General features: G+C 35.4%; 1 protein-coding gene across 13 annotated transcripts in view; it reads right to left on the bottom strand.

Annotated features, from left to right (window-relative positions):
- Window positions 1-24,327, bottom strand: part of LOC147073280 (protein lap4-like) — a 326,794-nt gene that overhangs the window by 161,192 nt on the left and 141,275 nt on the right. For all 13 annotated transcript variants that reach the window (XM_085945377.1, XM_085945383.1, XM_085945386.1 and 10 more), the window contains exons 4-6: window positions 5,543-5,663; window positions 735-859; window positions 352-519 (exon numbers count right to left, since the gene is read on the bottom strand). In XM_085945377.1, coding sequence (XP_085801503.1) covers window positions 352-519; window positions 735-859; window positions 5,543-5,663 — 414 coding nt within the window. The remainder of the gene's footprint in view (window positions 1-351; window positions 520-734; window positions 860-5,542; window positions 5,664-24,327) is intronic.

The following is a 24,327-nucleotide window of genomic DNA, read 5'->3' as shown; positions in this document are numbered from 1 at the left end:
ATACCTACGCGCCTTCATACATTTCCCATGACTAGACCTCCACACTTTGATTATGGTGAACATCTGGCCTGCATATATACCTACTGATGATATGCTCACCTTTGTGTCATGAGACACAAAATAGATAGTTATAGCCAAGTCTTGTCTAAAGTTGACCCATTACCATTTTGCATACGAGAATTTCCAGTATCCATAAAATAGATTTATTAGTCTTGGGAAACTTTCAAAAATTGATTTATTGATTCTTCCACCGATAAATTTTAATATGTTTACTGACAGAGTTAACAAAATGTTTTTTCTCTAAAACTGTTTATATTTTGGCTATGATTCAAAAGAAGAAGACCAACTTACATTCCAATATTTGCATTCAATGTGTGTAGTCTGTTTTGGTCCAGTTTTAAAATGGTCAAGTTGGTAAGATTGCACATGCCGTCGGGGAGGGTTTCCAAAAGGTTCTGTGACAAATGGAGGTCTGTGAGGGATACCAATCCTCCAATTTCGTCAGGTAACCTTTCCAGCCTGAAAAGAAATTAAAGAAGATGATTAAAATCAGAAACATATTCTATTAGTCACCTCATTATTGAGGAGTTGTTATGTGTATGATAGTGATGAAGAATAATTAACAATAACTTTATATGAACATTAGGACAAGAGTTTTCCACGTAATTGCGAGGCAAGTAGTAATATTTATAATATCTTACTACTTATAGTAAAAAAAATATTGTTTTGCATACTTATTTTCTGAAACATCGAGGCAGACTAATGAACTGAGGTGTCCCAATTCCGGAGGAAGCGACTGCAGTTGGTTGTGGTCGAGCCAGAGTTCTTGGAGAGCCGGCAGAGAACCAATGTGGCCGGGCTGGAAATGAGACAAAAATAATGAATAATTGTAAGAATTCGAACATTAGATACATACTGTATTTATTTGTTTTGAGTAGAAATCGGTTTTTTTGATAACTCTAATTGCAAACCTAGACAGTAAATTATCAATTCCTGGATTACATACGAATTGTATTTGTACTTTCTGGGGTCCGAGAGTAGACAAAATAAAATGACTCATCAACTTATGTCGACATACAATTTCATTAGTTTTGTAAGGTCTTTCTTTTGGTAGGGAGAGTGCTAAAAATTTCACCATTACATTTATAAAATGTGTTATCACGTCGCTCCATCGGTGAGCATTTTCCCTTACCTTTTGAGTCTTGAGTGATACTGATAACTCATTTTATGAATCAACATACAGCCAAGTAAATACTGAAACTTTTAAAAAGGTTTATCATAACGGTGTAATGAATAAAATTTGTTGTGCACTGTATGTCATAAATTGACCAAAGACCGAAATCCAAAACAAATAAATCACAGTTTCTTATTATGATTTAAGAAATTTTATAGTGCAATATAACTTATAAAATGTTTGCCAAAACAAAAAATGTCGCACAAAAAAGACGATTCACGAAATCATTTGCGATTCCAGCATTTTCAATTTCGGGATTTCGAAATCAAGGAACCGATTGGAATCTCAAGATGCGAAAATGCAAGAGCAAATTCATTGGAAAATCTTTAAAAAAAAAAAAAAAAAGCTAATTATTGCATTCCATACAACTTAAGAGTTGAAAGCTTCATTAAATAATAATTCTGACCACTTGGCTGATTTAATTAATTATTAATATTGTGGAAATAATACTTTTACACATGCAAAGACATTTTTTTTGACAGTGGTAAAAAATGATTTCTATTAAATATAGCCAAATTTTTTCTGCTATTTTACATGTTGATAAATTATAGATGCCAGCCACATAACAGATTAACAAATAGAATTCCGATAGGCTATACCACGATACACTACATTTTGACGCATAGTTTTGAATGTGTGAGTGTCCTACGAAACCGAACCATACATTATAGACGTGCAATAGTGTATGTTGCAACCTTCAAATACACCAATATTGAATGAGCCTCAGTGCATAAACCGAGCGCAGTTGTCAGAATGAAGGACAAGAGTGTTCTTAACATGTGTTTAAGTTAATCCCATATTCTTCCACACTCGATCTCAGTTGCCTGTTACTCCACACTCGTTTGGAATTTCAGTTCCTATTTCTGAGTACCCTGATGCCAGCATAACGTCGCTTAAGAAACAACACCGCGGAAGTCAATTAATTAAAATTTTCAGGGGCAAACAAAAACCGTCTCAAAAAATTGAAAATTGATACCTTTTAACTTATTTTTTTGTGTTTAGTTAAAGTATAGTGTTTAACTAAACACAAAAAAATAAGTTAAAGGGTATCAATTTTCAATTTTTTGAGACGGTTTTTGTTTGCCCCTGAAAATTTTAATTAATTGACTTCCACGGTGTTGTTTCTTAAGCGATGATAAAATGTCGTGATAATTGACAAGAATTTATATATTATTTCGTACATCATTGGATGAACTTTCGGCCTGGGATTTAATAAATCAAAATATAGGTATTTACCCGCTTTCAATTAAATTCACAAATTACAAGTTGTTCTATACCTACTTAATAGTTCTAGTACCCTTGTTTCTATACGAATTTAATTATAGATATAATGTATAGCACTACGTCCTTGACAAACGAAACTTTGCCCATATATCTTTGATCGATCACGAAAACGTCTAGACGCGCCAAATAAGAAAAAGCAACCACGTGTTTTTATCTCGTTCTACAGACAAGCCGGCACATATACTTATTTGCTCAATAACTATAAAACAACATTCCTTCCATAATAATGCAATCAATGCCGTAATGCGAATCCAATAGAGGAAAAACATAATTCAATCAATGTTGTATTGATTGAATCAATATAATTACGTACCTACATACAGTGTTGTTTTGAGACTATTTCTAAAACAAATAAAAATATATTAACCTCTGGTATCTACCTAAATAAAAATATAATAATCACACGAATTAATCATTAATAACAAAAAAAAAATCATAAGCGCAGTTCTGTGCAAGCTCTGCTGAGTTTACGTTAAAACATTGAAATTAGTGTCTACAGTACCTACACTATAAAGTAGTGGTCTCCAAGCTTTGAGTTCTACGCCCCTCTTAAAAAATATAATCTTGGTGCCTCCTCCTTTATATCATAAATTAATAGACACATTTTTACATGGTAAAAAATGTATTAACACAAACAAATGAAAAAAACTTAACTGACAGAACGATGACAAGGTGTTACTATTTAAAATTCTTAAATCGGTTTTTAATGCGATGAATATGCTTGTTTATTAGCACAAAGTTTATCAAATCTAGTTGTCATTGAGGAGAGTACTACACATCGCTCTTTTTCTACTTAAACGGGCTTGATATTTGGATTGCATTGCATGATCAAAGATATATGGGCAAAGTTTCGTTTGTCAAGGACGTAGTGCTATACATTATATCTATAATTAAATTCGTATAGAAACAAGGGTACTAGAACTATTAAGTAGGTATAGAACAACTTGTAATTTGTGAATTTAATTGAAAGCGGGTAAATACCTATATTTTGATTTATTAAATCCCAGGCCGAAAGTTCATCCAATGATGTACGAAATAATATATAAATTCTTGTCAATTATCACGACATTTTATCATCGCTTAAGAAACAACACCGTGGAAGTCAATTAATTAAAATTTTCAGGGGCAAACAAAAACCGTCTCAAAAAATTGAAAATTGATACCTTTTAACTTATTTTTTTGTGTTTAGTTAAAGTATAGTGTTTAACTAAACACAAAAAAATAAGTTAAAGGGTATCAATTTTCAATTTTTTGAGACGGTTTTTGTTTGCCCCTGAAAATTTTAATTAATTGACTTCCACGGTGTTGTTTCTTAAGCGATGATAAAATGTCGTGATAATTGACAAGAATTTATATATTATTTCGTACATCATTGGATGAACTTTCGGCCTGGGATTTAATAAATCAAAATATAGGTATTTACCCGCTTTCAATTAAATTCACAAATTACAAGTTGTTCTATACCTACTTAATAGTTCTAGTACCCTTGTTTCTATACGAATTTAATTATAGATATAATGTATAGCACTACGTCCTTGACAAACGAAACTTTGCCCATATATCTTTGATCGATCACGAAAACGTCTAGACGCGCCAAATAAGAAAAAGCAACCACGTGTTTTTATCTCGTTCTACAGACAAGCCGGCACATATACTTATTTGCTCAATAACTATAAAACAACATTCCTTCCATAATAATGCAATCAATGCCGTAATGCGAATCCAATAGAGGAAAAACATAATTCAATCAATGTTGTATTGATTGAATCAATATAATTACGTACCTACATACAGTGTTGTTTTGAGACTATTTCTAAAACAAATAAAAATATATTAACCTCTGGTATCTACCTAAATAAAAATATAATAATCACACGAATTAATCATTAATAACAAAAAAAAAATCATAAGCGCAGTTCTGTGCAAGCTCTGCTGAGTTTACGTTAAAACATTGAAATTAGTGTCTACAGTACCTACACTATAAAGTAGTGGTCTCCAAGCTTTGAGTTCTACGCCCCTCTTAAAAAATATAATCTTGGTGCCTCCTCCTTTATATCATAAATTAATAGACACATTTTTACATGGTAAAAAATGTATTAACACAAACAAATGAAAAAAACTTAACTGACAGAACGATGACAAGGTGTTACTATTTAAAATTCTTAAATCGGTTTTTAATGCGATGAATATGCTTGTTTATTAGCACAAAGTTTCAAATCTAGTTGTCATTGAGGAGAGTACTACACATCGCTCTTTTTCTACTTAAACGGGCTTGATATTTGGATTGCATTGCAGCTAATGCAGAAACCCCCGTTTCGCATAAATATGATATTAGATACTGGCAGCAATAGGTACTTGCATTACTTTGATTGACAAAGTATTACCTGTATTCTTCACTTTGTCAAAAATGGACCAGAGTTTCAATCTGAAAATTTCGTTTGAGTGAAGAATCGCATGATAATTCTATCATTTTTTCCTTTTCTATAGTAGTCAATTCAAATTCATCATCCTGTTTGCACCTCCCTTTGCACTAATCTGCGGGAGGCGCGCCTGCCAGTTTAGAAATCGCTGCTCTACAGTATCGTGATTTTAAAAAAATGTATACATTTAGTACTCTCATAGCTATATGTAAACATCGCGCACGCGTGTGTATGATGATTGTGTATATATATCGTGTCAAGTTATTTTACGGCTCATTTAATATTAAAAAAAAATCGTTACCAATAACGCAGAATGAATTTTCACAACACTTGTTAAGATAGGACATATCCAAACAACGAAGTAAGAACGGTCTACATGAAGAGGCGCCTTTACTCGAGCATACGCATACGTAGACCATTCGTGATGTTGTCAGTATTTCCACCCGATCACTCCACGGCGAAATTTACACATTCCTCCTCGACCTAATTAACGCGCGCACATCGTGTCGTATTTCTGTACGGGTTTACGTCATATTTCTGAAATTGCTACAGGAGGTAAAATGTGTATCTACAAATTAAAAACTAAAATGTCGCATCGACTCACCAATTCTTCGATCTCGTTGTCTCCCAGATCCAGTCGTTCGAGTTTCGTTAAGTTCTTGAGGGACTCCGGCAGGGACTTGATGAGGTTCTCTCTCAGCTCCAGCGATTGCAGTGACACCAAACTGAAAAACAAAAAATACAAAAATTAGGAACATAATACAGTATAGACATAAACCAATGAGGGATTACTTTTAGAGGGATACAACTACAATAAATATGCCATTATATTTATAGTTAAGTTCATCATTCACTTTCTGTTGCCATCACTGCAAGCAGCTATATTAGTTACCTTGTTATCGTCTGCTATCGAAGATTGGTGACCAAATGTCAGTACATCTCCCTAAGTAAGAGTTAATCATATATCTCATTGCAGGAAATATGGGCGAATAATGGAACTTTTCGCCATTTACAGAAACGAAACGTTCCTTTGCCTTATAAAAACTCACATTTGGTGAATTGATCATTCAATCATTATCCCATGCCGATAAACTCAGATCTCAAAACCTTAGTCTTCAAATAGCCCGTTAAAGGCGATATGATACAGCCATATTACACTCTTCAAAACTTGCATCCCCTTCAACATCAAATATCCCAGTTAATATTGTATTATCTATCATTCTATCTATATATTCAATCTAATTAATTCTTGTTAACATTACTAATAAACACTACTACATGCTTTTTCACAGTTCGTCAATGCATTTTACAAAGTTTTTCTTAGCTCGTATTCTTATTTGTCAGGTGGTTCTTTGTCCCTCTTCCCGACTAGCTAGACATTTTAAACTTTTAGGATATATCAGAACACGATGCCAATGCATTTTTTTAAATACTTTTAGCCATCTTTAAGTAGAATTGAATTCATTTTCAGTTAATTCTGTTTTGTATGAAAAGTTATTTCGACACCATTATTGGTTGTAGGGGTCTGGGGTCCTAGCAACCAAATTATTAATACACACGTGCGTTACTATGGAAATCAATATGACATGTCAAGCACAAATTTTTTTGATAGTTTAAGCTAGTCAAGTCAAGTTTATATGGTTCAACAGAAAATTTAAAAACGTTGTATATAAAAAGTTTTTTTTATCTTGTAATTCTTTGGACTAAGATTGGGAAAAGAATAGTTTCTCGAAAGGTGAAGGCATTCCAAAATTCAAAGAGGGTGTTGCCAATATAATCTTCATTATTTTCCTCCACAATCCACATATAAATAATATGCATGATCGGCAAGAATGCACAGGCAAATGTCTTAAGTTAAAATTTAATACAAAAGCTACATCAACAGATTCGCGGGGTTCAGTGACATCAAAATATTAATGTTTCCTAACTGAAACTTTTCATTTCAAAGATGGCAGATAATTACGACTTTTTGCGGGAAAATATGTCGAGTAATCCAAGAAAGCTGTATTTATTTTTTAGCGGAGCGTGCAAGTCGTAAAGTTAGGCATTAGCTCGGTATCAATCTGTTGATATAACAGGTTGGAAGCGTACTAAAAATATACGCGAGTACAAGGATGATAGCGGATAGCCGGTTATGATAAGACGCATCGTGGAAATCTAATTTGGAGAGAGCTTTTGCCGTGGCACGGCCGCTCGCTGTCGAACGAATAATGTAGAAAATTAGATGAACCTCGGCTGGGGGGTTTATAAAACATCTTTGAATAAATAACAAACGATAAATAAATAAATTGGGTGAGACTGATGAAAATGCGAAATAAGGACAACGCATCCTGTTCGCAATTATTATTACGAATGGAGCAGTGGAATAGGACGGAGTAACGATATGTGAGGGAGGGTGAGAGTTACAAGTATGATTGGGATTATCGATACAGTAGAAGTTACGCGATAAGTGGGACAGACGAAAATCGCTTAAGTCGAATTCTCGTAAGTCGGGGTACAACTTTGTATATAAATACGTATAAATTGTGTTTAATTGGGAGCAAGGACTAACAAAAAGACTAGTTTAGATTGTTTAGAATATAAATATTAAATACAATCGCAGTTCTTTGTTAATATGTATGGTATTGTTGTTTTTATTTAATAAAACGCAATTTTTTTGTAGTACTTATTCCACTTTTATATAATAGATTAGGACCGGTTTCGTCCGCCTCAGAGGTATCACGTATTGTTTTAAAAAAAATGTATTCAGTTGAAAATGTCCCTTTGAGGCGGACGAAACCGGTCCTAATCTATTATATAAAAGTGGAATAAGTACTACAAAAAAATTGCGTTTTATTAAATAAAAACAACAATACAATGCAGTTCCACCATGAATTGGCAGTTAACAAAATAAAAGAAATTAATATGTATGGATAAAATAATAAATAAATAAATGAGTTAAGTATGTAGGTACGTAAAAAAGTTATTTCCACAATGCCTTATTTTTTTCACGTAGAATTTCTTCGTAGCAAGCTAATAATTTTTTTATTCCTTGCTTTGTAGCTATAACGCATTTTTCGTTGTATGTTTTCTAAAATTTGTAAGCCCTTCTCAATTGAGCCGAGACCTTCTGTCAAGCTTGCAATTGTCATATTTTGCTTTTCTGGTGGAACTGAGTCTGAAGTGTCGGATAAAGAACCGCGTAACTCCGAGTCGCGTAAGTAGGGGTATTATTGTATTGAACTATTATAGGGCCCCAGGAATGTAAATGTCACACGACACTTGTATTATTGATAGTTATTGAAAATAAACTTATTGTATGCCGTGATGATTACATGACATTAAAGGCCCACAAACATTGAGGTGCATGTCACGGTGCTTGTCGCCTGCTGTCACGGGCTGCCGCTACGGGAAAAAAGTATGTAATGTCGTTGTTCTTGGTGTTTAAAATCTTAGACTGATGCTCCTATCCCGTAGCACATTTTGAAACTTTAAACGAACATTGTCAGTTGACAAAATCTGCCGTAATCATTAAAACAAGAATGAGCGCACTTCACGTTGAACTTCACTGCATCAGCACCTGCATGATTCAATGAACAATTGAATGTTTTCATCATATTCCACATGCCAACACTTTTTGTCTGTCACGTCAAACTGTTAAACTGACGTTCTGTTTTTGTTTTTAGTTACTTAGTTACTAAACAATAGGGTAAGACTTTACATCCAATTAAATGAGTTACATCATTGATTTTTTTTATGATCCAAGCTGGCCCAAGTGCAGTCAAAAACATGTTCGCAAAGCATTGCATATAATATCAGCTGAAAACGTAGTATGTAAAGAAGACGAAACTGGTACTCATCGTCGATATTTTTTGTATTTGAAGTACTAGGTATTTTTTATACATAATTGCATTATAGCAAGTGTACAATGAACAACATTAAATTAACTAACTCGCCTTAAACCAGATCAATTAATTTCAATCCCAAATACAATTTTCTTGTATTAATTAGTCATGTTTTTTAGATATTAATGCTCTACTTTCGGTAAAAAGTATATTATTTTCTTAACCTAGATATTTGCCTGGTTATGTTACAGAATGCCTGAAATATTGAGATCTTAGCGTTAGTCGTTGGATATCCTCCACGACAAGCTAGTAAGTTAGTATAAGAATTCAAGTAAATGCTAGCCATGAAACGTGAACGATGAAGATTGAAAATTGGTACTAGGAGACTTCCATGATTTTCGCGTATCCCATTACGAACCCCGTTTTATGTTTCTGCGCATTCTCACTGAAGATTCTCGAAATCCTCATTCGACCAAAAATGACCTACTAATGCACGTGTAAAAAATGATTTTTGATAAATTATAACTGCATTTCACACACCTACCTCCGATATTTCATTAATGTTGAAACCTCGAATCTCCCCTTTCACTACGGCTAGCATTCGAGAGAATACTTCATACATAACGTTATATATAATTCGGTTTTTCCGAGCGGCGGTGAACACGGCATATTGTGATTTCTCGACATTTTTCAATTTTCAATATTTGAGAATAATTTAAGGAGTATTATTTGATTCTCGAGAATCTCAAGATTCATATTTTATAGATTTCAACAGTCAATGTACGCACACGTGTGGTAAAATTTATCAAATTTCTTCAGACGAGAATTCTTGATCACATCCTCTAGTGGTGAATGTAAGTTAAAAAAAATCAATGTAAGTTAAAAATACAACAACACACGTATTATTATTATGTTTATTAAATTATCGATAAATAATTGTAGTAGTTTTTTACATTTTTATAATAAATCAATACCGGTTTCGTCTTATGACATTTTCAAGTAGTCAGTCAACATTGTAGGACTAGAAATTAAAACAACCCTAATAACAATACTTGTGTTATTATTTCTTTTAACCATTATTTCTTCCATCATGAAATAACAGTTTCCTAAGCAATACATGTGATAGTAGGTAACCATATAACTGAAAAGAAAAAAATACTTGCATTTTCCAAGGGCACATTTCGGTTAGAGCTGGACTCTGAACCGAGAAACTCACAGGTTCAAAATGCACTCTGTTACAAATAAAATTTAATTCATTCTAAGAGTTTCTATTCGCCACTTTGATAGGTTCAATGTTCGGCTCCGGTTTTAATTATGCATGAATTCATCATTGTATACATTAAACTTCAACTCACTTGGCAAGAGCAATAACAGTGCTAAGAAAGGCGTCTATGACCCCCTCACTCTGACGTTATCCCGTCTTGCGCATTCATCCTTTGGAGTAAAGCATCACTGCCATGATAAAGGTGTCGGTGAAAATGATTAAATAACTGTTCGCGTAAGCAAAAACATACTGGAGTTGAAAAATAAAAATAACAAAACTGATATCAGTTCAAGAAACTAACAAAAAATATATTATATATATTGCCGAGAGACTTGCAGGTGGAAATACTTTCGTGATGGAAAATATAATAGTAAAAATATGCATCTAACAGTTATTGTAAAATATACAAGGTTTTGTAGGTACCTATGCGAGGCATCGAGCCTTACAAAGTTACAAGTATTCGAAAACAATTTCCTTCGGTAAATACTTAGGTGAAAGAAAACCAAACACGGCGCATATGTACCAACACTACCAACGCTGAACTTCGAGTTTTCCAAGTTCCGCACAACAAACTTGTAAGGGCGCGAAAACTAGGAAAGTTATTTTATAGATATCTATTTTGTATTACCGGTTAACTAAATGGTTAATAATTAGTATAGGGTATATACAACTCTCAGTAAAACGAAAATATTAACAGTAGGTATCAAAAATAGCGACATCAAACGGAAATTTCGTTATTAACAGCGAGCCGATTGGACGTGACCCAATATAAATATTTAGAAACATAGGTCAACGAGAAATGGGACCGGTCTCAGGAAATAAAAACTAGAAAAGCGTCCTTAGTAATTGAGACGTTAACCTAGATCTGAGACTGCGTATGGTACGCTGTTATGTTATCCCAATCTTTTATATGGCATGTAAGTATTGACTCTAAACAATATGTAACGGCGAGTTGACGCTTTCGAGATTATAGCTATAAAGACGCATCCTGGCGGCTCTCGTGGTGCAGTGCGTAAGGCGCTGGCCTTCCATCCAGGAGTTCTGGGTTCGATCCCGGTGAGGTCAAAATATATTTACATAATCTAATATGTAAAGTCCTCGAGCCTGGGAGTTTTACCACTATTATTGGGCTTCACGGCCTGTTGTGGTGTTTAATAAAGAAAAAAATAAAAAATAAAAATCTTCAGAGTACCTTGGCCTGACAGGGTGATAAATTTTGACGTCGCTGAACGAATGGGAAAGAACCAATAAGTTCTGCATAGCATTAAAACCAGAACACTACAGTACCTTGACCACATTATAAAATGACAAACGTACATGTCACGGAAAGATCAACGGTAAAAGTAGCAGAGGGTCAGAGGGCAAAGCCGCATTTCGTGGTTTAATCGACTCCGTGCTAAATGCATGACAGAGCAAAGATCGTTATGGTATGGTACGGTGAGAAGAAGAATAATTACAACCCGAATCAGGTAAGATTTCGTAAACATGGAAATAAGAATCTGGACTGGCCCATAAAAGACCCCGCCACACGGTTTGCTGGGGACTTTTTTGGCCAATAAGGAGGTTGAGCATATAGGTACCAACGTAAGATATTCTTAATTTTCGTGACTGAGGATCGTAATACAGATGAATTTCTCCATCCCTCTCGGTATTCAGTGCCACGCAAAGCCTTCACCAATATGAAACTTGTGACACTTTTGATTTGATCTGTTCACTTGAAGGGACCTTTTCCTCATCCCCTTCGATCTTCGACACGACATCACGAGTTTTTCCAGGTTGTCATCTTCTCTGCTCTATGACCAAAAAAGTGAAGACTTCAGCGACGACAAATCGATGAGATTCCATCGCGAATCGGTAGTTCGCTGATTATAGAGACGTGGATAGAATTGATCATCCGTCTCCAGCACCATATTTCAAAAGCGTCTAGCACCCCAGTTCTTTATCACAGGCATATAATATACAACTCGGGAAGACAAGAGCTCTTTACTATACACATTTTAGTCGATTTGTTAATATTTTTTCTCTTCTAAATAGGTTGCAGTTCCAACATAGCATTTTTTCAAAAGATAAACACTACAAAAATGTTACCTATTCAAAAAAATATCAACAATATTATATCTTTACTAAGGATTTGAAGGCATTTCGATAATGAGAGGCAGGAAGTACCCAACAACGATAGAGAAATATTGACATAAAAATAATCACGGAAATGGAACAAAAAGCGCGCCAATCAGTGACAAAGAAAATGAAGCAAGATGGCGAGGCATCGGGGGGAGGGGAGCGGTTCGTCGAAAATGGGGGAGGGTAGGGTTTTCTTTCCTATCGAAATGGGAGGAAAACACGGCGATAATATTTTCCGCTAATTAGGTTTCAAAACGTACATTTTCGATTCGATGAATAGGGGAGTCAATATCTTGTGATATTCGCGGGACGTGAAACGAAATTAAGTCTATAGACGAGACTCATCGACAGCGTACTCATTTTAAAAATTAAACTATAATTCATATTAGGTACTACAATATAATAGATACTTAAAATAGGGTCTGGTTAGATCATTCAGTGTAGGTACTTCCTTGTACTATCTAATTTATATATAGGTATATAAATATTTTTTGTATAAACACTTTTCTACTGTTTAATAACTTTTATATAATACTGTTTAAATAATATTTCTTTGTTTATAATTGACATATTGTGAACGTCTTGAATTAATAATTTGTAACGGTCACTATATATGTAACTTTGAATTTTTGAAAAATTTGAAAACCCACTATCTCTATCTATGATCCGAATGCGTTAAGAAATGAAACAGGGTTTCTGGTACGAGACGGAGCAAAGTGGACTAGGAATCGCGACCCCGGACACGGACCGAATGTTCAATCCCGAGATTAATTATATTAAATTTTCCCCAAAACAATTTCCAGTGTTTGTAATAATATATGAATTGCATTTGTTTTGCCAATGAAAAAAAAAATATATCTATACAATTATTTCACATTTAGTAACAACTAACAACATATTAGGTAACCTACATATTTTTTTATTATTAGCAGATAAAATGTTTGATGTCATATATTATATTGTTTTTAGACACCACGATCATAAAATATCAGGTAGGTGGGTATTGTAAACCAATCAATAAAGTTTTGATTTTAAATAAAAACGGAAAAGTTTCGTAACGAGAAGGAATACTTACTGTCAACGATATTTTATTGAAATAGTGACTTGTATAAAAGGACCACTCGTTTGAGCGGAGCGTACCTCCTGCATGATATCTGCGGAACTATCAATGGACGCAGTCAAAATATGGAGATATAACTAGGTTTACGCTTTGCACAGGAGTACAGACCATCAAATTAGGCCGCTTTGAAGTCTAGGCCATGTACTTAGAATGGACGAGTCACGCGTAACCGACATTCGGGAAGGCGGAGAGCAAATGCAGACCTAACGCTGAAGCGGTTTTAGACAAACCAGGATGGAGACAAGCGCTACAGGAGGCCAAGACACACACAGGGTTGTAGCGTTAGGACAAAGAAGAAATATGGGGGGGATCCCGGATTACAAACCCTAATGTTGACATCTACACTGTCATAATAGATGTTTTACTATGATTGATATATATTCACTAGTCAATCTTCCAAGCACATACATATACTGAAAAAAAAAACAGCATGTAAATTTGAGTCAGCGCGTGATGAGATCCATTGGTTTATGAAAAAATAGAGTTAGAATTTTAGCCTCTTCACCGACTCTGTGATTCATTACTGTACACCGAATTTACTATGACTAAGCGATAGTGCTCATAGAACGCGTCGAGCGGGCGAAGTCGGCGTATGAAGCGTTTATTCATAACCATAATCACACGTCTCTTCCCGCGCATTACCCTTCACCTATGTAATAAGCGGCCCAAGCAGCACAAAATAATTATTTTTACATCGTCTCTCATAACAAAGCAATAAAAATATTATATTATTTCGGGGCTTGTAATTAATATTTACGACGACATTATTCAATCAGCGAAATATAGGACACGGAACAAAGAGTTCCCTGTTATTAAATAATTGCTTTTCGCCCGTCGATCGACGACGCCTCGAGCAGCGTGATTTTGGTAGCCGTGTTCAATGAATGGACTTCTTTGTATTTTCATTAAATCGTATCGCCGAGAAGCGAAAAACGGTGACTCATGCGGCAGGCGGGGCGCAAGGCATCGTCAAGTCCAGTGTGCGCTGGCGTATTTGATTACGTTGTATTTTCGATGATTTACGCGCCACTTGTAGAAATTTTTCGCGAGCGCCGCACTCGCTGCGTCAATGGGCTTTATGCCTAATAGGTACCAAATAGTGCGATCTATAATTTTAATAACTAGTTTTCAAATCAATCTTTGACCGCATTTCCACAGTTTTCTCCGGCTGACCAAGCATTCTCAGCGCTTTGTTAAATCCTCAATGTTGAGGAAGGTGGTAAATTTTGAGTTGAGGATCAAACGGATCCAAATGTAGGTATTAGTGAACCGAGTCGATTTGATTGTTAGTATTTTCCAGGCAATTTTACCGAAAGCAATTTTTATATACCTAGTAAATGCAGTTGCACGTGTGAATCATTCATTACGCATGCATAAATATGTACCTACGTGGTGTTGCAAACTGCTACCAACTCATTTTATACATTTATGTCACTTCACGCCGTTGAATCATTTGCCTTTCAATTATTTCTCAAAATTATTTACAGGAGTAAGTAATATCGCTATATTTACAAGCCTAACTACTCTAACTACTAACTACTTGGAACCCGGTACCTACTCACATTATATGCCTAATTTGTAACCGCTCGGCAATCGTGGGCGTCAGGATTGATGATTTAATTACAAAGCTGGTTGCTCCTCCTTGGATGATTTTGAAACACCTCAGATAGCGTAGTTATTATAATTATTCGCATGAGCCATAAATGGGTCGATAGCTAATTTATCAAAATTATACGTTTGCATACTGGTTCAGTGGCGAAGATCGTCCCTCAGGTGAATAGGTACCTAGTTTACCCGAGTCAATATAAATATTTCAACGTGGCTCGCAACGCAAACAAAAAAAAGTCGCGAATTCATATTCACCAGACCGAGGAAAACGATGCGGTGTCTGGGAACAACAAAAGCGTTGCACAACACAGAGACACCCAAATCAGACGGCGAATACGTATTTAATCGTAATGTAGTTAGTACATACATTCAAAAATGTCTTACATTATTAGATGGGCGATTATTTCGCGAACTAGCTCGGTTCTGCATGCTAGAACTCATAAATTACACGCAGACCTGTATTTAGCGATATATGTATGTACATAATAATTGCATGTTCGCGATATATCTAATTCCATAGACGACCAATCGCATGAACGCCGATATAGGTACTGAAAGAGCTACACATCCAGTCAGTTCAGTAATCAGTTGATAGTCAACAAAACTCGATGAAAAAGAGGACGTGGATCGATCACTGGAGACCAGTGAGAAGAAGGCAAAAATGGCAGATGAGCGTCAAGGGTAACGAAGCTGTTCCGGTCAGTGGAAATCGCGACGATCAGTAGTAAGGACAACGACAATGGAGAAGAAGAATTGCATGTACCCGCTTAATAACTATAATGAAATAATCAACGGTGATGTTTTTTGGTTCTAGTTTATGCTTTAAGAGCGTACTTCAGTGAAACGGCAAATAATTTCCAACAGTAGGTGCGACGAAATTTCTCACTAGTCGCCAATCGGAGACCGACCGTCGAGATGTCCGCACGTCGATTTGTTTCGTCATGGCGTCGGATGAAAATATTCTTAAATCGGGTAAAGATGACTAAAAAAACTTTACGTATGTACTTAAAAAAAGAAAACATGTCAATGAATATACTATTATTATTAGTAATATAACAATAAACATAACATTAAATGGACGCATGTTGGATTTTTATGACAAATTATATTTCGTTCGGCACGCGTCATTTACACAATCCGCGCATCGCCTAGCCACGATCTTTTTAGACCATGCCCCGTCTGAAGTACAGCCTTAATAAACAAAAATGGAAAATCGTAAAATATAGGAAACTGAGATGTTGTCTTCGGGACCCAATCGACTTGCTGTACCGTTCGAAATTGAAAATGTTCATATTTAACCCCGTTTAGAGTCATTTACCCCTGTTCCCTGATGAATGTTTACAAATTAATCACTTATTCCAAAAGACGCTGTGCAATGCACGTTTAGAAAATAATTTATTCATAAATAGGATGCATTTATTATCCAGGTAAAACCCAAATGCACACACCTTGCGGTCGATACGGAGACCACAAAAAATCCTTCACATATCAAAGCGGTGAGTCATAAAGACATTTTACCTCCTAATCCCGATCGACAGCTCTGTCCGATCAATCGTGAGTTGTATCAATGCAAAAGGAAAAGGTATTCGACATTATGACGACGCGCCCGCTCGACGATTGCCCGCTACGCGCGGTGAATAAAGATGGGCTCCAAACGCCTCAATATTCGCAAACATACAAATACGTGACGGTTTTATCTTTGTATCGCATCCGTCCAACGCTATCCCACTAGCACAAATCAGAAAGATTTTAATCGGCATGTATTAATTATTGTATTCGTATCGATTCATTAGGGTCGGATGGGACTACTAATAATTGATGTCATTGATGCATGCATATAATTTCCTCTGAAAATCGTCATCTGATTAAAATCATAGATATACCGCCACTGACACGCAAGGCTTGAACAAAAACGAACCATAAGTGCGAGTGAGAAAGCTTATATTCTCTGCAATATGCGTTAGAGTAAGCAGAATTAAATATTTTTTGTACACGTCGCCGGTATATATTGGTTTGAATGACTCCGTTCATTCAAAAACTGCGAAATATATTGCTGAAATTTATTGTTTTTGTGTTAAATACAAAGTTAGTGTAATTATTGTTAGTTAATTTAGTAGAAAATATTTAACTATGTTGTGTTAAAATTTGGTAGCCGTACTGACACTGTGAAGCAACACGGCGTTATAACGTTTCATAGTTAAGTTAATAATAAAAAAAAATGAGAATCTAATGTGCGTTATACGCAAAAAAACACGGCTTTATATAGCTGAACAATACACACTCTCGTTATATTATTACTCTGAGATTGACACTAATTAATTATCTTTTTATTTATCTATTACGGTTACAGACATGTTGAAATAGTAGAAATTCGATTTGTCCAGTTCACTTTTATTATATTTTGAGTTATACGATTAAAAAGAACTAGTCGCGAAAACTGCGATGTTGAAAGTATGCCAAACAGGACAGTACCTACACCCAAAAATTATGAACCCACCCTGGAGGATGAGAGAGACGAGCTGACCGAAGAAGATGTCAGCTGACTAAAGGCTTAAGATTTTAAATCGACGGCAAATGGAAAGGCGTGGGAACTGCAGTAATGGTGAAGGACAAGAATCGGATGAGAATCTTACCACCAAAAAGAAATTATAATAAATAAAAAAGAACAACGTCAAATTAACGATAAAATATTACATTAAGTAATATTGTGTAGGTATACAGATATTTACTTGAGTGTAGCCATTGTGTAAATACTGAAGAAAAACGAAAGAGGAGGTATATTGACAGGCTTTCGTTTTACGAGAATTAGTGGACAGCCATTGACCCTAATTCAAGGGGTGTAAGATAATAAGATGATTTAAATGTGTTTTAAAATGACGTTGAATCAATCCAAATTAATGCACGCATCTGTACAAAATATTTCATATATACATAATGTAACTATTTGTGTAATAAATATTTTATATTATTTGGTTGCATCGATTTGAATTGGCACATATTATAGCTACCATAAAATGGAGCAAAGCTTCACACTTCTGACATATTTTCAGATAGGATTGGCTCATGATAAACAGGGGAGATATACCTACTGCAATATGGACATACCTTCGTTAGAAAAAACAACAGTGTTACTTGGTAGTTACAGGCGCATATTTTCACACGAGAGAGATGTTACATTCAATATAAATAGTGAATTAAGTACCATAAAACAGAGGTATATCTCAGAAGTCCAACAAATATATTTGTATGAAACGAAGAAGCTGTGTTTACCAGTATTAGGTTACTGACTAATAATAGCATCTTCTCTAACTACAGAAAACAAGCTGTTTGCTGTGTTCATGATTTGTGAAGCATAAATATAATAAAAAATATTATGATGTAAAGATAAGGTTATAATGTGTACGTATTCACGTGTGAAAAACATCAATGGCCGACGAGAATTTACGACGTGCAAAAACTTTGAATAAATTTCCATACGCTCTTATAAAAATAAAGAATCACCCAACGGCTGTGATTTATAATAGCTAGCTGTAAAATTTCCATATGAAAAAATCAATTAACATTTATTCTAAAAAATAATAGGTAGATAACTTGCCAATGGTCGAATGTGGCATCATCATCAGAAAACGTCTCCACTCCCCACTGCCTATCGCAAGCTCTCTACACCAGCCTTAGATCTTGCGACCCTCATTTTTCCTTCTGGACTGTTAAAAAGAAGCCGCTTTGGTGGTTGGGTGTCTTTCATCCTGGAGACATGGCCCGCTCAAAGGAGTCATTGAGAGGGGGGAGATCAGTGTACAGTACGCACATTTTTAATTTCCTCTCTACTTGACATCTTCCTCGCAAACCCCCTTGCGGTAAAAATTACAAAACGAATGGACAATGGTGTAATACTAAATTTGAACGTGTTATGAATGAACGAACAGCATCGCTCCATATGGAGAGGCATCAGCTCATTATAGGGAATGAGGTGAAGAATGAAAAAAATAACAATCATCAGCTTACCAGGGTTTGATTTTTTAAATTTTCGGGAGTGCATATTATTAGCATATGCCCTATATTATACAAAGTAAGGTTTGTATTGACAGATAACGTGTATTAAAGGGTATTGTTGTCAGTCATTCCCCCGTCAAACACGCACTAAAATAGGTGATTTATATTATAAAACACACGGTGGCCATCTAGGGATTGATGCATTTAATAACTTATGGGTCCTTATGACGGTACTTCAGTGAAACGGCAAATAATGTTCAACTATAGGTGTGACGAAATTTCGGACTGGCTGGCAATCGGAGAGCGAAAGTCGAGCTGTGACCACGTCAATTTGTTTTGTGATGGCGACGGGGGAATTAATTCTTAAATCGTGTAAAGATGACTAAAAAACGTTACCCAGATACTTGAAAAAGAAAACATGTCAATGAATATATTATTATTATTAGTAATAGAACAATAAACATAACATTAAATGGACTTATGTTGACTTTTTATGACGAATTATGTTTTGTTCTGCACGCGTGATTTGCACAATCTTCGCGTCGCGTAGTCACGATCGTTTTAGACCGTGCCCCAGCTGAAGTATAGCCTTAACACGTCCTGTATAGATTTGGTGTAGAACAATTGAACGTTCGCGACAATAATAAGTTAGAACGCGACTAACTGTTTTGATTGATTCATGCAATGTTAAAATCTACACGACAGGAAGCGTTTACATGTGCGTCGAGACTAATAATTAATTGTTACTAACGTGGGTAATTAATAAGATTTCACTTTTAAGGTAAACTCGTGTAGTCTAGGACAGGCTATTTTTATAAGACTAAGTACAGTCTGGTTTTTCCATCGACATAATAATAATATTACTACGAGTTACAAACAAATGTTATTATTTATTATCACAAAGCTACCCTTTAGTCACGGCTGTTACGTAGTGACCAAAAGTCTTCTACGTAAATAAATAATTAATACGTATTATGAGTAAATTAATCGGCTTTCGAGAAGTACCGCCCACCCACCGCGCCCCATAGAAATCAAAGCCACATTGTCATACGTTGCCCACTCAAATAATAATAATTATCGTTCGTCAATCAAAGTGAAGGGTTGTTATACCTGAAACTTCAAATCAAACCCGCTCACTTTACCAGGTAAACGCCCCTCGATATACGAAAACACTGCAGACACGGACAACACAATATAGCGCGATTCGACGGATTAATTTTGAATAAACTAATAATTAATACCAATGCTTATACCGACGCAAAACCTACCGAGAAGACATGCATGGGGAACGAAATGTGCAAAACATGACTTAAATTCCAGTAACTTTCTTACCCGAAGAGGATTGACTGTCCGTAAAGGTCTCGTAGACTAGGTAAAGTCAGCAAAGTGTCTCTCGTTCATCAATATTGAGTATTATTAGTCAGGTCAATGGTGCCAGATATCATGTAGCCCAGTGGGTTTCAATCTTTTTCGTATAGCAGCGCCCTTCATGTCTAATTTCACGGCGCCTTAAAAAAACAGTAATGTGTCGGGCTGGTGTCCTTCATCCGGTTTATCAAATGACGTTGGAATCAAACTTTACACATAACCATTATCATACACAGTGCTACCCTTATGTAGGCTTATGGTCCGTCCCATATCATTATCTCAAATATTATGTAGAATAACTACATATTTCTTTATTTGCATTCTACCCTCATTTATCACAAAACACAAGGAACGTCACTGCAGCTACCCTTATTTTTATCAGGTCTTGAATACATGAGAACTTTTTTTCATATTATCATTATGAATGTATTCTTTAACCCAGTTGTTAAATAGGTCCGGTTCAAAAATTATTTTGTACCATGAGAGCAAGTGTTGGAAGTCACAAACGGGTAGAACAATAGGACCAATCATTGTGGTCGCACATCAGCGCGTTGTATTGAGATGGCCTGGATTAATAAGTTTCCTGCTCGCAGTTCGAATACATACCGGTTGCGCTTTTCATAGTGGACTATAATTTTGTGACGCAATGATTGGAATGGTGGATGTGGATGCTGGGGGGTTATGTTAAGGATGCCTGGAACTGACATGTTATGCCGTTGAGGCTGGCTCTGTGGTCTGGTTGTTCGTCTTAGCCGCATTATTACTCTCGTGCGGTATTACTTATTGGGTCATCCGGTGCGCGGTTCAAAAATGGTTTAAGTGCACGGTCGATGAATGACTGAAGATTATATCGTCACTGTTCTGGCAGAAAACACTAATTCGAAAAAATGACATATTGAGTTAGTATCAAAATGTTCCTTATTTCACACTTTACTGTCTGGAAACCTTCTTAATAAATAAACAGTCTTTATTTTAAAGTCATCTTTTTTACGATTATTTAATAAACTCACATGATAGACCATTATTTCAAACATTTTAACAACTTCAAAGTCAAATTACTCAAAACTAGTATTCTCCAGTTAGTGTGTTCTGCCAGAACAGAGACGATATATTGATAACGGTCAACTACTGGCTGAGTTGCGCCTGGTCTTGCGACAATAAAGGAGATTTGAGGTAGGAGGGAAATATAAGGATGACGGCGACCATAATTGGCCCAACCACCTAATATTGCAGTGTATCCAATATCCATCGCTTATAAGTATTTTTTTATATAATTTCAGTGGAAAATAAATATTGTGCACAATATTGTAGGGTTCGGATGGTATCTTATAGTTTCCACCTCGGAGAAAAGGAAATAGGTTTGCGATCGTAATTGGTTTTGAAAACGGCGAGCGTCAAAGCAAACCCAATAACAATTTCCCCCTATAAGAATTAATGGAAACTGTCATTTGAGAGGAAAATGGCACTAAACTTAGTTAGCTTCGCAGACTTCATATGGTTTATTTTATGTGATTCAATTATCTTATGTCATTTGGATCGGAAAACTTGTTTTCCCCATTGCCAGAATTATTAAACAGATTGACAATAATTCAATTAATTCATTATCATATCTGAACTTTTGTCAATTTTTATTTTTTTTATCTAAATTGCTCCATATCGATGATAGTCCAGCGAATTCGACGAATTGTGCAGTTTTATATAAAACCATATAACTTGGCATGGTGAATATGTATATTATTATAAGTCATACACCATTTTAAAACACCTCAGATATAATATAACCTACTAGAAAAAATTGCGTAAATTTGTGGCTACAGATAGCCAAGAATTGACGTAATTTGATTTCATTTCATGTAAAAATTACCAGTTAATTTCGTTGTAATTAGGTATGATGCCCGTAGCTAAATTGGTAAAGCACATTGGCGCGATTCCAGTGGTTACAGGTTCAAGTCCCGATGGACGTCGTATTTTCTCTAGTAGGTATAATATCGTCACTGTCCATGCCAATTGTCGTAACCCACAAATAAACATAAGGTACTATTTATTTATTATTTTATTACTATTAAGTAAGTATTTATAGGGTTACAAGGATTTGGCTGAAATATTTTTGTCATGTTAAAAATCTCTTAAAAAATAGTTTTGAATTATTTTGATATGAAATAATTTTTGGGATTTATGATACTTGGCCAGTTCGTGTGAGTAGGTATGCAATAAGTTCATTGCTATCAAAATGTCACTTCGGTGAAAAGTGAGAGTTACGACAATTTGGCCTGTGCAGTGACTACATATCGTCGCTATAGGATTGGTTTGTCGAATATCCGTTTTTGTCGAAATCGACCTTTTAATGCTGAATGGTTTTTTGTATCTAAATGGACCAGAACCATTCTTTTCTTTAAATTACATTGTAATGAATCATGCATATGCTGTAAAAATGTAAAAACAACAATTTAAATACCTCAATGTATTTAAATATAGGATAATGAAATTTGTTTTTTGTCTCCTGAACATTTGACATTTGGTCTATTCGACAAACCAATCTACAGCGACGATATCTGAAGTGTTTTCATATAATTTTACATTTTCAAATCTGGTGAATTATTCGTTGAATAAAAGGAATAGTTTATTATATTAATTTTTGAGATATTGAATTTCAAATTGAAAAATCTTCAAAATTTACCCACGAGTCCTTGTCCGAGATGTCCAGATTGTCGAGAGTCCAATATGACCGAGAAAACCTCAATTTTATATAATATTGCTTAAGTATTATGCTACACAAAATGTTCTTAATGACTAACCATAAAGAAGGTATAGTCATATTATTATTGTATACACACAAGTTGACAAGATCGTAAAACGGCAACTCGGCATGAATCGTATATTAAATTTCGGGGGAAAGTAATATACATGAAAACCCTGTTAGCATAACAACCCAATAAAAGAATGTATGGTAAGTAATTATTATAGTAAACATTTTAAGAGGTTGTCAACATTTCCTCTGTAGACAGTACGCCCATTAGCCGGCCGGCCGGTGGCTGAACATAACCACACGCAGTCCGTGTAGAATTGTAGATAGGTTGTGTCTGGGTATGGAAAGAGATGAAGCGGGGTAAAGCGAGGTAAGGTACTCACTGGATTTAGTCGGCTCTCACATCTAAACTCGCCTCGTGTGCCACACAGCCATAAATCAAACCTTCTAGGAACGTCGATCCGATATTGCATATGAAGACCGTAACCTTTCGAAACGTGAATAAATTGGGATGCGTCGACCGGCGAGCCGGTATAGGAATGACCAATTCGTAGGTGTGCAGGTGTGCGTATGCGTTCTGGTGGCTTCGATTCGCAGCCCGAGACGCAATCGATTTGTTGCTAGCAGTACTAGACTTTTTTTTTCAGACTAAAAAGTCGCATTCTACCATGTGTTTTGTGAATATCCATGACGTCACATCGATGTATTCGAGACATTGCAAACGGACGAGTTTCGATATGCGAGCCGGTTAAGAGAGGATCACTGTGTGATGACAACGTCTGGTGGTTAGCCCGGGCGTTGATGGGCCATTACACTGAGTCGCACGGATCGGCCGTCTAATGGGCGCACAGGCTCAGGAAACTAATAAATATTAAATTGAAGCATTCTTTTGACACCATGGCTATTTACACAGTATTTCCTAGGGAACTGATACAACTTCAACAAACTTTCTTTTCCAAATTTATAAAGATTTATATACTTATCTAGTAGTTAAGTATAACCCGATACGACGAAGAATTATCAGGTATTGCTTAAATAATCATAGTATTGGCGCAAATTATTTAATGGTTATTACCTTAGTAGACTATAGATACAGTTATTACTATTAGTTAACCATTATAATATAGTTTTACCACATAAACGCAAATTCAATGAATAATTAACAAACAATCCAGCTTATTTTCTTCTTTAACCTATCAATCATTTGCCGAGACACCATTAATGAAATAAAAAAAAAACTGTAGTTTTTTTTTGTTCTAGCAAGACAGCTGTTTAAAAAATAACTGACAGCACAGTGCACAATTTAATGCAGCCAGTCGTGTTCGCTGTTAAGTGCCCTCTATAA

The sequence above is a fragment of the Rhyacophila brunnea genome, unplaced genomic scaffold (genome assembly GCF_057557595.1).
Source record: "Rhyacophila brunnea isolate RB1 unplaced genomic scaffold, BYU_Rbru_1.0 scaffold_18, whole genome shotgun sequence".
Lineage (NCBI taxonomy): Eukaryota > Metazoa > Arthropoda > Insecta > Trichoptera > Rhyacophilidae > Rhyacophila > Rhyacophila brunnea.
Note: the sequence above shows the minus strand (reverse complement) of the source record. Positions and strands in the feature narration are given on the sequence as shown.